The sequence below is a fragment of the Lissotriton helveticus genome, chromosome 11 (assembly GCF_964261635.1).
Source record: "Lissotriton helveticus chromosome 11, aLisHel1.1, whole genome shotgun sequence".
NCBI classification, from domain to species: Eukaryota; Metazoa; Chordata; class Amphibia; order Caudata; family Salamandridae; genus Lissotriton; species Lissotriton helveticus.
Genome location: NC_136072.1, coordinates 538,925,866 through 538,939,170, shown reverse-complemented (window position 1 = coordinate 538,939,170; position 13,305 = coordinate 538,925,866). Strand labels below are relative to the sequence as shown.

Genomic DNA, 13,305 nt, shown 5'->3' with positions numbered 1-13,305 from the left:
TAGTTATAAGAGAAGTAGAGAGCACGTGTGCATGACTTATCAATAAGAGTATAATATATGTGTCTTTCTAGATCACGTTGAACGTCCACTGACTAGGAGGATGAGTAATGAACTGTAGGTACAGGTTGTATCGTTCCTACTTTCAATTTCTTGTTTCACCATTATTGTTTTCATACACACTTTTACAGTAGCAACTATTTGAGAGCAGTGGCCCTGATGAAAGCCAAGGGACTTAGTGCCCGGTAGGCAGAAACATGTTGGCCCGTTTTACTACAGTCATTGTTCCATACTGTTGTTTGCGCTGTTCCTATTTTAATTAGGGGATGTGCCTGGTTCCTATTAAAGTTTTTGTTTAGACATATTACCCTATTTTAGATTCACCACGTTTCTGTTGTGTTGCACTGTATTCTTATCACCTTTATGAACCATCATAATCAGACCAACAATTGGTAGTTCCAATTCTGACTGTAGACCATATCCAGTACTCACTATGACTGTGTGGCATGAGGTCTAGATGATCCAAGGACCCGCCTGGTCACAGTGTGAACGACCAAATGATAGGACTGATCACTTGGTTTTTTTGATGGTTATTCACAAATAATATGTGTACTGGATCCAGTCTGACCAGTTTCTAATTGAGTCTTTGACATTATCACTCTTTTGTGACTTACACATCTGTTTTTTCTTCTCTTTATATATTTTTATATGATGACTGCAGCATCAACTGTTACAAAGATAGACTTGTCAGTTTAGCCAGCTAGTTGCCTGGCTCATAGACCTCCTAGGTTCTTGCTTGTTATCGATGTAAGGGACTGCCAGTGGGACACGTGATGGCAAATTCTGCTGCCAACTGAATGCCCATGCTAGCAATTGGGCAGATTGGGAGGATTTGGCGCTGCGGGGGCCCACGTGGTCTGTGGGTACTGCATCCTTGGCCACGTAGAAGCTAGGGAGCATGCCTGGCTCAGTGGCTGGGAGGGAATTGGCATGGCTGGAAGCCCCTGTCATAGCCATGATAGGAGCAAAATGTGGATTGAGGGTAACACAGGGCCATAGAAAAGCCCAAGGACCTGGCCGTAGCCTGTCTGTCCTTGAAGCGCTCCAATGCTGAATCCGCCTTTGAAGAGACAGGTACCATCAAAGGGCATGTCCATAAGAGAGGACTGGATTTCCCCCGAAAAGCCAGTTGTCCTCAAACAGGCGTGGCGCTTCAATGCCACCGTCGACAAAACTGCTCTGCCCAGAGAGTTGGTTGTGTCAAGTCCATAACGGATAGTAAACTTCGCTGCATCTCTCCCATCGGCAACGGCCTGAGAAAGTACTTCAGGGGCCTCCTCCGTGACCATTGGCAGCACATGCGCAACTGTGTCCCACAGAGCCTGGGAATAACAGCCCAAAAGGCATGTAGTGTTCACCAACAGCAATGCCAGGCTGGCAGAAGAAAACATCTTCTTCCCCATAGAGTCCAGCCTCTTGGATTCCCTAACCGGGGGAGAGGTTGGGAATGTGCCTTGGGATCTTGAGGCTTGGACCACCAAGCTCTCCAGGGTAGGGTGCTGGGTGAGGATGTTTGGGTCATCTGGGGATATTGTTCTATTCTCATAGGTCCCAAAAGGACGTCAGTGAGGGTGTAATTGAACGGGACTGTCACCGAGGGAAACTGAAGGACGAGGACCTCAGCTGCCCTCTGCACCACTATTGTATAAGAAGCTCCCTCCTCCGTAGCCATGGCAGAGAGAGAAAGCATACCAGTATCTGGAGAAGTATCCAGTCCTCTGGCTCTACCCAGTTCCTCACACCAATCCATGTTATGGTTTTCTTCATATGTCTGGTATTCCTCAGGGTCCAGTGACCCCTGCCATTCCTCCCGACACCCCTCCAGTTCCTTATCGGAGCAGGGATTAGAATCGGAATGGTGGCGCTGGGAGCGTCAGCATGGGGTCTGGCATTGGGGAAGGTCGAGATGGTACGACCGGTGCCGGTTCGGATCTGGGATCGGATCCTTGGGGCTCGACTGGAGTTGGGCTGCAGCTGGCGGCGCGTATCCAGATGGGGACCCTTCTAACCGAGTGGGACCCAAAGACACGCCAGTGGGTAAACTTCTTTTAGTTGGGCGAGGGTCACTCCGGCTCCCAGAAAGCGGTGGGGCGCGGTTGGCCCAGGTGCAGGCTCTACCGCTGAGCCAGGCCTTGAATGATGATATCCCGTCATCCAGTGGATGAGGTGAAGTTGAAGGTCGATTCAACTTCATCTTCTTGTGTTTTGAGACTTACATGAATGTCCTGAGGATTTGGAGTGGGACGATGATTTCGGACTCCGTGACCACTCTCTGGACTTTCCTCTCGACTGAAAGCTCAAATGTTGGGACCTCACCCACCGAGCGGCCATGAGCTTGAGGGACCACTCCTGCAAGGCCTTAGGATTCATAGCGCAGCAGATGGAGCACGACTTTGGGTCGTGGTCGCGCTCACGACACCACAGACATACAAGACGCGGATACATCACTGACATTGGTCGATGACAGGCTCCGCAGGATTTGAAGCCGGCTTTCCTGGAGGACATCCCTGCCACACTAGAAGGGAAAAACCTGAAAAAGAGTCAACAAAAAGTTGAAAAATTCAAGTCAAACAGTGAATGAAGGGGTAGCTTTTCTCCTGATCAGCGCTGGCTGGTGCAGAAAGAAAAGAACTGACATCAGTGTGCCTAGGTGCCGCCTATATAGGTGTCGCAGATGTCACTTCAGCGCGGACGATGCATGGGGAACCAAACAACACCATCTTCCATGTGCACAGGCACTGCTCACGAAAAATCTTCTGGATCCAGTCTGACACCTGGGAAATTCAAAGGTAAGGAATCTACAGCTAAAAGTCTCGATCAGACAGGGAATATAAAGTGTATTGTTTCCCTTCTAGGGTGGCCAATCAAGTGGAGGAAGAGGTGTCTTGAAAGGAATTGGGCATGACTTCGATCGAGGGGGAACCTGTGTAGACTCAGCATCAGAGAGAACAGTCTGGACCTCCTCCTCTTGAGTCAATTGTGTCAGCATCAGCGTGTAAGAGCCTGGGGCTGGCGTAGGACATGGTGCTGGAAGCAGGGTTAGGAGTGAAGCAGGAGACAAGTTGGGCTCAGAGGAGTCAACTGGCATCCGGGGCAAGCCTGCCAGCGGTAATCCAGATGGAAGGCCTCTTGACTCCTTGGGGCCCAAAGGCGCGCCAGAGTTAGTCGGTACAGATCCGAAGAGCCAGCTCATGGCAGCATGGAACACTTTGATCTTTTGTGGCATGGCTAATGGCCCCAGAAACGTGAGTTGTGCCAGAACCAGTTGTGGGATCGGCTCCAAGGTCAGATGATTACAGGAGCGAAATCGAGAAGTGTGGTGCCGCCCCTGCGCCTGCTCAGGTTAATGCGAGTGAGCAGAATCCCTCTTCAATTTCTTGTGCTTTTTCTTAGACTTACCTGATGATTTTGACCGTGATAAAGATCAACTTCTCGAATGGCTTCGACAACCCCAGAAGCACGAATGGGACCGAACTCTGTTAGCGGAGCGTGACGTGTAACGGTTCCTTCTAGGAGTCTTTTTTTAGGTCGAGCAGACGTACTCTCAATGCGTGAGCATTGAGAGAGTCTGCTTCAGACCTAATGTTGCCCGTTATTGGGAGAGTGGACAGCTACCAGACGCGCGCTTTGACGAGGTCGGATTTCACCTCGGGAGCGAGCGTCTGGTAGCTGCGCATGCGCAGTGCAAATCCCTTGCTCACACACAGACACAGGCAGCCCCCACCCCTCTGCATGCACGCACGCACGCACACAGGCGCGCGCATGCACACGCAGGCATACGGCACACATACAGGCACACATACAGGCACACTATCCCCTACCTCGCATTCTCTCTCAATCACACACAGTCACGCATGCGCACACACATTCCCTCGCGCGCACACACGCACGCACATACACTCCCCCCCCCACCCCCAGGCATACACACAGGCACGCACGCACTTCACATCAGCCCTGGGCCCCACTCACCGACTGCGCTCTTCCGGCGGGGCTCCTCTCGTGCTCCGCGTCTCGTCTCCTCTCCTCTACTCTTCTGAATCGGGGCTCCCTCAGGTCAGAGGAGCCCCACAACAGGCGCCACACTCCTCCTTCTCCCTGGCCCCCTCCTGGGGACCCGGGCTACCCCGGACCGGCAGGGCGCTCCATGCGCCGGCATGCCTGTTCACGGACCTCGGGAGGCGGGACTTCCGGTCGGCCGCGAGCGGATTGGCTGGGCCTGCCCTCAGAAGTGATTGCCGTGTACTGGCTGTGACTGCGCAGGAAGAGGGGGGATCCCGGATATCGTGACCTCATGTCCTGGAACAGCCAGGAAGGAAGTGAGGTCGGTCAGAAACGGCGGGGTATTTGACTGGAGTTGTGGTGTCCGCATCTATCTTATCATCCGCGCCATAAACTCTGAGCGTGCCCCTGGTTTAAGCTTGTTTCCAGAGCTGATTTCAGCCACACAGTGCCAGTCTGCAAGGAGGCACTCATTGTCCCGCAGGTAATTATTCTAGGATGGAGCGCTTGCTAACGTGCTAACCATTAGAGCAGTTTATCTTCAGTTTCTCTGCTGTGTTCTTTATTTTCACAGACCGACTGCATTATCAGCAGCCCAATTTCACGGCAACTTCTGGGCGGTTGACATGCTTTTATCAAATCCTGTGCCCTGATAAGATAGTTATTTCAATCACTTTCAGCCACGTAGCATTAGTCATGCAGCGCCAGTCTGCGAGGAGGCATTCCTTGCCCCGCAGGTAATTATTTGAGCATGCAGCGCATGCCAGCGCATCAATGATTAGAGCAGTTTGTTTGTTGTTTAGTTAAACTGCAGTGTTCCTTACCTCCACAGAACGACGGCACTATCAACAGCTTAATTTCACGGTTATTTTCGGCCCGTCCACACGCCATCACTAAATTTTGTGCCCCCCGACAGGATTGTTATCTTAATCACCACACAGGCACACGATCTTATGATTTTGGAGCGGTGGGCTTATTATCGGCATTTGTTTCTACATTCATTCACGTTCCTGTGCAAATTATAAATATCATAGCCATCTATTGCCAGCACAACGCGGACAGAATGTCCAAAAACGCCGGTTTTCGCTGCATGTTCTCATCTTAATGCATCGTTTGCAGCATATCCATTGAAACGTGAATTTCACTCTTCAGGTTTGTCACATCATGTTTGTAACATTGAGTTTTTCGATATGTATATACATCGTTACTGAGGCATGACGCTGACTTATATTTAATCTGGGTTCTGCATCGCCTGAGGTACTTTGTTACTTAGGCACTTTATTTCCACACTCTGTGGTGTTGCCGGCCGACCAGGTGAGATACAGTTTCATCATTATTTTCTCATTGGCCTGCATGATTAGAGAGGAGTTTCTTAAATAATCGGGAGTGTTACCCCCTAGACGTGAAATGCACGAATGATGAAGTTTCCAAAACGGCAATTGGTAAATGAAAAGGTCATATCACCACGAGCATTATGTTTGGGTGTGTCTTTATACCCTGTGGCTCTCTATACTTGGAGAGTTTGTCAGCGTTGCTATTAATAGGTGCAAGATCAACTACATATGATTCTATTGAGAATAGTTGCACTTGAAGTGCCTGAGGAGTAGTTTAAATTTGGTTATTCATTTCACTTTTGTTTCTTTCAGCCGATATAAATTCACTGTCATCACTTTTAATAATCAAGGCTGGCCACATCCTTATGCCCTCTGTTAGACTCGTTTTTTGTGCCTTTGTGCCCTGTGTTAGACTCTGTTTTTGTGCCTTTCTGCCCTCTGCATCACCACAGCATCACTCAGCGCTACCCCAGCATCACTCAGCACCACCACAGCATCACTCAGCGCCACCCCAGCATCACTCAGCGCCACCCCAGCATCACTCAGCACCACCACAGCACCACTCAGCATCACCACATCATCACTCAGCGCTACCCCAGCATCACTCAGCACCACCACATTATCACTCAGCACCACCACATTATCACTCAGCACCACCACAGCATCACTCAGCACCACACATTATCACTCAGCACCACCACATTATCACTCAGCACAACCACCACAGCACCACTCAGCACCACCACAACATCACTCAGCAGCACCACTCAGCACCACCACAGCACCACTCAGCACCACCACATTATCACTCAGCACCACCACATTATCTCTCAGCACCACCACATTATCCCTCAGCACCACTCTGCACCACCACAGCATCATTCAGCACCACCACAGCACCACTCAGCACCACCACATTATCACTCAGCACCACCACATTATCTCTCAGCACCACCACATTATCCCTCAGCACCACTCTGCACCACCACAGCATCATTCAGCACCACCACAGCACCACTCAGCACCACCACATTATCACTCAGCACCACCACATTATCACTCAGCACCACCACAGCACCACTCAGCACCACCACAGCATCACTCGGCACCACCACAGTACCACTCAGCACCACCACATTATCACTCAGCACCACCACAGTACCACTCAGCACCACCACAGCACCACCCAGCACCACCCAGCACCACCACAGCACCACTCAGCACCACCACAGCATCACTCGGCACCACCACAGTACCACTCAGCACCACCACAGCATCACTCAGCACCACCCCAGCACCACCCCAGCACTACCACAGCACCACCCAGCACCACCACAGCATCACACAGCACCGCCACAGCACCACTCAGCACCACCACAGCACCACTCAGCACAACCATAGCATCATTCAGCACAACCACAGCATCACTCAGCACCACCACAGCATCACTGGTTCAAATAAGTTCTCTCAATGTTTCAAGCTTTATTACAAATGTCACAAAAAGATGTTAATATTTCAATTCTGTTCTTGGATTTTCGTCACAATAAAATACACTGAACATAATCTTCACAAAAGTTATTTACAAAAGTTTAAGTTATTGCCATTATAAATTACAATCACTTTTATTTAAGTATTAATGATTTAAAAAAATTAAAAGCGATTGTTATTTGTAATATCAATACATCTAAGTCACGTAAATACAAAACATGTTGCATTACAAATGCTATAGGTGTCATATTTGCGAAAGTTCTAACTATTGGCATTGTAAATGACAAAGCTATTAACCCCTTCACTGCGGCGGCTATTCCGCCGCAGTGCTACGGGGGAGGGGGGCCGCGCGGCGCTCCCGTGCTCATGACGGAACCGCTCCGTCACGAGCCTCGGGCGCGCTGTTCTTGTGACGGAACGGTTCCGTCACGGCCCCGCCCGCCCAATAGAACTCTCAGAGCAGGCGCGGAATTCGCGCTGCGCAGGCGCGGCGATCGGGCCGTGACGGAACCGTTCCGTCACCAGCACAGCACACCCGAGGCTTGTGACGGAACGGTTCCGTCACAAGGATGCAAGGGGTTAATTTAGCTATTTTCAAAACCAACACATAAATAAAAAAATTGTCATTTACAAGACCAATAGCTCAAACTTTCCTAATGCGAGACCTATTGCATTGCAAATGCTTGTTGTTTGTGATGTAGAGCTTTGCCTCACGGTCCCTGATGGCCTTCCAGTTCATTGACGCACAGTAACTTCAGGCCCTGGAGTCGTGGCCTGACCCCCAGGCTACACACGCATATCTAATGGTGATCTGTCACAGACATTTGTTTGCAACAGTCCATACATGGCTTGAATCCTGTAATTTTTTGGGGGTGGCATCCCTTGTACACTGGAAACAATTGTGAGTAAATGTCTCTCAGAGACACGAAGGAACCTTCAAATCCACATCTGGTGGTGCACAAAAAAAGGAACTGATATAACGTATAGGGATGGTGCCTATAAGGGCCCCACACATTTCCGGAGCAGGATTGCATCAGTGCAGAGCCGCATAGCACTACTTGTTGAAACACCGAGATACTTCTGAAGTTTGCAGCTCCAGTCTGATGCCTGGGTAATATTCAAAAGGTCAGAGACATTACATTGATTAGCAAATCAAAAAGCATTCTGACAATGAGTAGAGTTTGCTCTTGGTAGTGTGTGTGATGCTTGGCTCAGCATTTTTCACCTCACCAGGTTCCATTGGACATGGGTCGAGCCAGATATTCAGATCGAGCACGGCTTGCCCAACTCTACCACAAACATCACCTGTGCACCGAGGCCCCATATCCCATGCCTGAAGAAGCTGCAGCTGTCCCCCGCCCTTCACCTGTGCTCTGATGCCTCAAACCCCCCTCCCTAGTGACCCTGTGCCATCACCTGTGCCACGAAGAAACTGCTGCTGTCCTGTATCCATCGAGCTGGGCTGTGGCTGCTGTGGTGCTGCAGTTGCCAGTCCTTCTCTAGGGAGTCCATGTGTGCTCGCACGCTGCTCACCGTGGGCACTCCTGGCATCGGCCGGGGCACGCGCTTTGGACTTCGGGTGGCTTCTGGGCCATCTGTGCTCCAGTCCCTGGTCCTGAGGAGAGTGGGCTGTGTAAGTGTCTGTAAGCACTGACGGCAATAGATATATCACAGGAGCAGTGACAGCAAAGGAAGACCTATCGACAGTCACCAGAGGCAGGAATAGTGACAGCATAGCAAAGGAAGTTACCCCAACAGTCAACACATGCATGAACAATGACAGCACAGCTTAAACAGACATCCGTCAGGGAGCAGAGGCATGAATATCAAAGGTCGGCACACAGAAGACATCAGACAGGAAGTGCACAGGAATATGGATAGATAGAACAGGCTTAGGCATAATGAAAGCAGAGACAGACAAGCAGAGAGACAGCACTGGCAGACATGGCAAAAGGCACCACCCACCAGCAGAGCAAGTACAGGAGGAAGAACTTGGACAGATAGCACAGGGTCAGGAGCAATGACAACAGGGACATGCAATGGACAGGCAGCAGACGCAGAGATTCTGAAATTCAGCACAGTGAGACATCCGAATCCCAGCGTAGAATAACACAAGCTTAGGAGCAAGGATGGCAGAAAATCGACACACAGACAGCCAACACAGGCTCAGGTAGAGTGTCAGCAGAGACAGACATACCAACTGGCAGACATACCGACAATCAGTACAGACAGATATATTAACAGCCAGAGGCAGAAATGCTGACAGTTAACAAAACACTCACACAGGAAGGCTACCAGTAATAAGGTAAGATGGCACAAACAGCAATACTCACAGCACAGAAAGGCACACTGACAGTATAGCAGGGGCACTGAAAACGACAGCACAGACTAGGGGCACTAACAGTCGACGGAACTCAAGAAACAGACAGCACAGACTCGGGCACACTGCCAGCAGAGCTCAGGCAAAACAAATAACACATGGTATGGTAGTAAAGCTAGCACTCACTCCTAATCTTAACTCTGCATCCTTCTTCATCAGGTGTTACGGGAGATGGTAGACCTGTCCCAAGTGGAGGGCGGGGAGTGTATGATGCTAATACTGAGGTACCATGTGAGTAACTGGTAAGGCTGTGCAAGTCGGGGAGGGGGGCTTGGACATGAGAAATGACCACTTAGGTTCTCGGGCCTAACCTTCAGGGCTGCAGCATATACTCCTGATGTACAGCTGAACTCTACACTCGCAGTCAAGAGAGACTCAGGCACACTGTCAGCAGAGGGTCAGATGTAATGCCTGCACTGACTGGAGCAAACTGATAACAGAAGCCATGACAGTAAGTACAAGGACACACTGACAAAAGAGATGGTGGGAAAATTACAACATCGACTGAGGAAAACTTAAAGCAGACGCTCAGAAACATCGACAGCAGACACTCAAGCACACTGACAGCAGAGCCGAGGGTGTCATGACAACAGAGACGGTAGCAAACTAACAGCTCAGACCCAGAAGCCGTGACAGCAGAGCTTAGGCACACACACACTGTGAACAGGGGTTCAGTCAAGCTGACAGTCAGCAGAGATTTAAGCACACCAGCAGCTCAACTAGGCTGTCTCAAGCTACAGACTCCGACCTTGTGGTCATATCTTGAGGTTCCCTCCCTTCCTTTACTGCCAGGTTCTAACCACCACCCATACCACCTGAGTCTCTAAGGCCATATCCTATTTCTGTTCACTGTAGGGTGTCTAGAGGAATGTGGATGCTTTCTGTCGCTCACTCTGTTGCTGTATCTGTGACCCACGAGTGTCTGCCCTCCTCTTTCAGTCAGCATATGGAACAATTTTAGCCCTATTCTGGGAGCGGCCAACTCTCCATCAGGGCTCTTCGTTACACCAACTAGTTCCTGTTACCGTTCCTTACCCTTTGGTCCACACACAGGATGAGTCTTAGGCCTCACCCTGTGTTCTCCGACTCACCCACTGCGTTCTCTGGTACCCACCTGTCATTGCCTGTGTCCATATTTGCCCCAAGACCTATGAGTTCCCCCTCCGCCTATTTTATTGCCTTCAGTGATTTTCTGAGTTTGCATTACCAGTAATAGTGGGCTCGCCAGTCCATTCGAGTACTCAGTGGAACCCACATTCTCTCACCCTCCACACCTGTGACATAATCACAAGAAGTGTTGATACATGGCCATAAAGGGGCCAACTGGTAACGGTGATGTCAGTTCCACCTAATGCTTCATGCTCCATAGAGGCCAAAATGGAGAGAAAAGCAGAGCAAGGAAACCGAAAGAGGAAATAGATGACGTGTAGAAAGAGGGTAGTGTGAGGCCTTAAATGTTCTGCAAGAAGTTATGTATCATCACAAAGAACCTTACCAATGAGGTTAATCATGTATCAGAAATATTTGCAGGACAGTCCATCCAAAGTGCAACTCCTTCCTCACCTTTTGTGTCCAGACAGGAGTGTTTTGTCAAAGTTTGAATCTACGAGCAAGGTCATCTCTAAGTGGCAGATAGCAAGGTGGCTCTAAACTAAGCTTCCGAAAACCCAGGTATAGTAATCAACATGCCCGAACTGGTGCAATGAGTATAAGTTGTGTTCATTTTTCTTGGACCGATCCTTCAGAAGAAGGGACAATTGAGGGAAGGCCATAGTGCAGATGAAAAGTTCCAGTCTGTTATGAAGATATCCTCTAGTGCTGGCCCTCACAGCCTCTCTACTGATCAGTAACGTTTGAGTAATTCGTTCAGGTTTGTGGGAAAGAAGTCTAACTTCAGGATTATCCAACTCGGAATTTGGAATGAGGACAATTGAGAGAAGGCATAGTGCACATGAAAATGTCATGTTCATGCCCAGTGCATGTATAGGGCTTTGGTATAAAAGTGTTTAAATGTATGTATGTATGTATACTTGTAAAGCGCACTGTTACCTCGTTACGTGGCGTCCTGGCGCTGTATACCGCAGGGGAACCCGTCCTGGCTTTCCCTGTGAGAGGGCACCCCAAGGTGAAACCAGGCATCCCCGGCGTTGCTGGGGCCGTTGTGGAGATTAAGCAAGCTATTGCCCAGAGTTGCAGAGTGGGACCCATGGTTAGCGTAGGCACCTAAGCGAGAATTATCGAGTCCGCGGACATTGACCCAAGAGCCTGCCGCGTCGGGAATTGAACCCTCGTCCCGGGCCGACCTCTGCTTCAGGGTCTGCCGCTTCTAACCAGTGAGCCACACTTCTCCACCATTGTGACGGTGTTATCCTTGAAAATCTGAAAATGTACTAACTACACAGTTAGAAAGAAATGCTTTAAACACTACGTATCCATTTCTCTTGAGAATTCCAGGGAATAGTTATTGATTTGTTCCCTACATGGGCCATGTATTCCACAAGGGATGCATGTCTCGCAATGGTGAGCATGGAACAAGCGGCCAAAATAGCTCACTTAGAAGCAATTATCTGATGGAGTCTACAACCGTAGTTCCTAAGCCAATACAGGAGATAACACATCTTGATTGACAGATTGCCATAGAACGTGCTCTAGCAGCCCACTGGATTGCAATGAATGATGGCCTAGCCACCTCAACGCTGTCAGGAAATGACTTGTCAGAATGCCGGGACTAGCCAAAGAGTAATTTACTGATAGATTGGCGCACAGAAAACATCCATGACCAGAAGGCATAGAGCAAGATCTGGGTTGGGTTGGACAAGGTCAAAGAAGATCCTCCAGAGGCTGGGGCTGAGAAGGAAAGACCGGCAATACAACCTGGGATAAAGAACCAATGTGGAACACCATTCAGTCAACAGGCTAGGGTGGGTACTTCCAGCTGACTTTTTAAGTAGTGGCAGCGGGAAACAGTCTGCAACTCTCAACTTGCTGTGCTGTAGACGGTCACCGTTAGCATTCCTGCACCTTTGTTGTTTTTATCCTCCCATCTTTGTGCTTCTACTCTGAAGGACGTCACCTGACAAAGTCCATCACGGCTCGCGAGTCCACTCTGCCATAAACATTGACTCCTCTGCTCTCAAAATGAGTGGATCTCCAGGCACTGTCTGCGTTTTGTCAATAGTTCAATATCTGGGGCATGGGGTAAGCCTATTGTTTGAGACCAATGATTTTTGATTACCTTAATTACCAAGTACTTCAGCATTCTCTATTTCATTAAAGAAAGCTGTTCCATCGCTAACCTTTTGCGCAGTGTCTTCTGTGCCGAATCTTGTAGAAGTGGTGCAACAGCCGTACTTTATCTCTGACGCTTTTTTGCCCCAGACAAGGTGCTGGTCGTGAGCCTCTATTCAAGTGTTCACTGACCTGCATCAGAGGGAGCGATTGGTGGAATACTGCCAGAACATGTCTCAAGTCTTGACTGCTTGACCAGGTCTTCACAAACACCTGCTGAATATCTCGAATCCTCCAGGGGAGTCGAGGGGGCTTGTATTTGAACAGTGAATCCAATGGATTTCTTTTTGTCAGAAAGAAAATAGAATTACCTTTTTTAATAGAAAATACTAAATCAAGTGACAAGGTGAATGTAGTGTACAAATAGTGTTTGGCACAGGGAGCTGGCCTTTTTTTTTTTAATGAGGGCAATGCCTCTTCTTTAAAGGGGCCATCCTGTGAATGATATCGCAATGGATTTGAAAACCCAGCTGACATCAAACAAACTAACATTCTGTAATGCCTGTTGCTGGTGACTGTTAGCAAAACAGGATTGGATAAATAATACTATTTTGTTCTACACTGGGAGACCCCTTTAAGATAGCCAGCTGTCTTTTTCTTTGCCAGTAATAAAGATATGTTGTCATAGGCATGGTTAAAGAGCAGACAGAGAAATTGGCTTTGGATCAGCTCCCGGTTCTGGTACCGGTGCTTTCAAACTTGGTGACAAAGGCACTGAAGTGAATGGCTACTTTGGGCTGGCTTTAGAGAGAATGGAGT

At 49.1% G+C, this 13,305-nt stretch overlaps 1 protein-coding gene across 3 annotated transcripts in view; it reads right to left on the bottom strand.

Annotated features, from left to right (window-relative positions):
* The window catches only part of ANK1 (ankyrin 1), a 1,318,767-nt gene that overhangs the window by 139,464 nt on the left and 1,165,998 nt on the right, over window positions 1-13,305 (bottom strand). For all 3 annotated transcript variants that reach the window (XM_078666235.1, XM_078666236.1, XM_078666234.1), the window contains one exon: window positions 8,295-8,493. In XM_078666235.1, coding sequence (XP_078522361.1) covers window positions 8,295-8,493 — 199 coding nt within the window. The remainder of the gene's footprint in view (window positions 1-8,294; window positions 8,494-13,305) is intronic.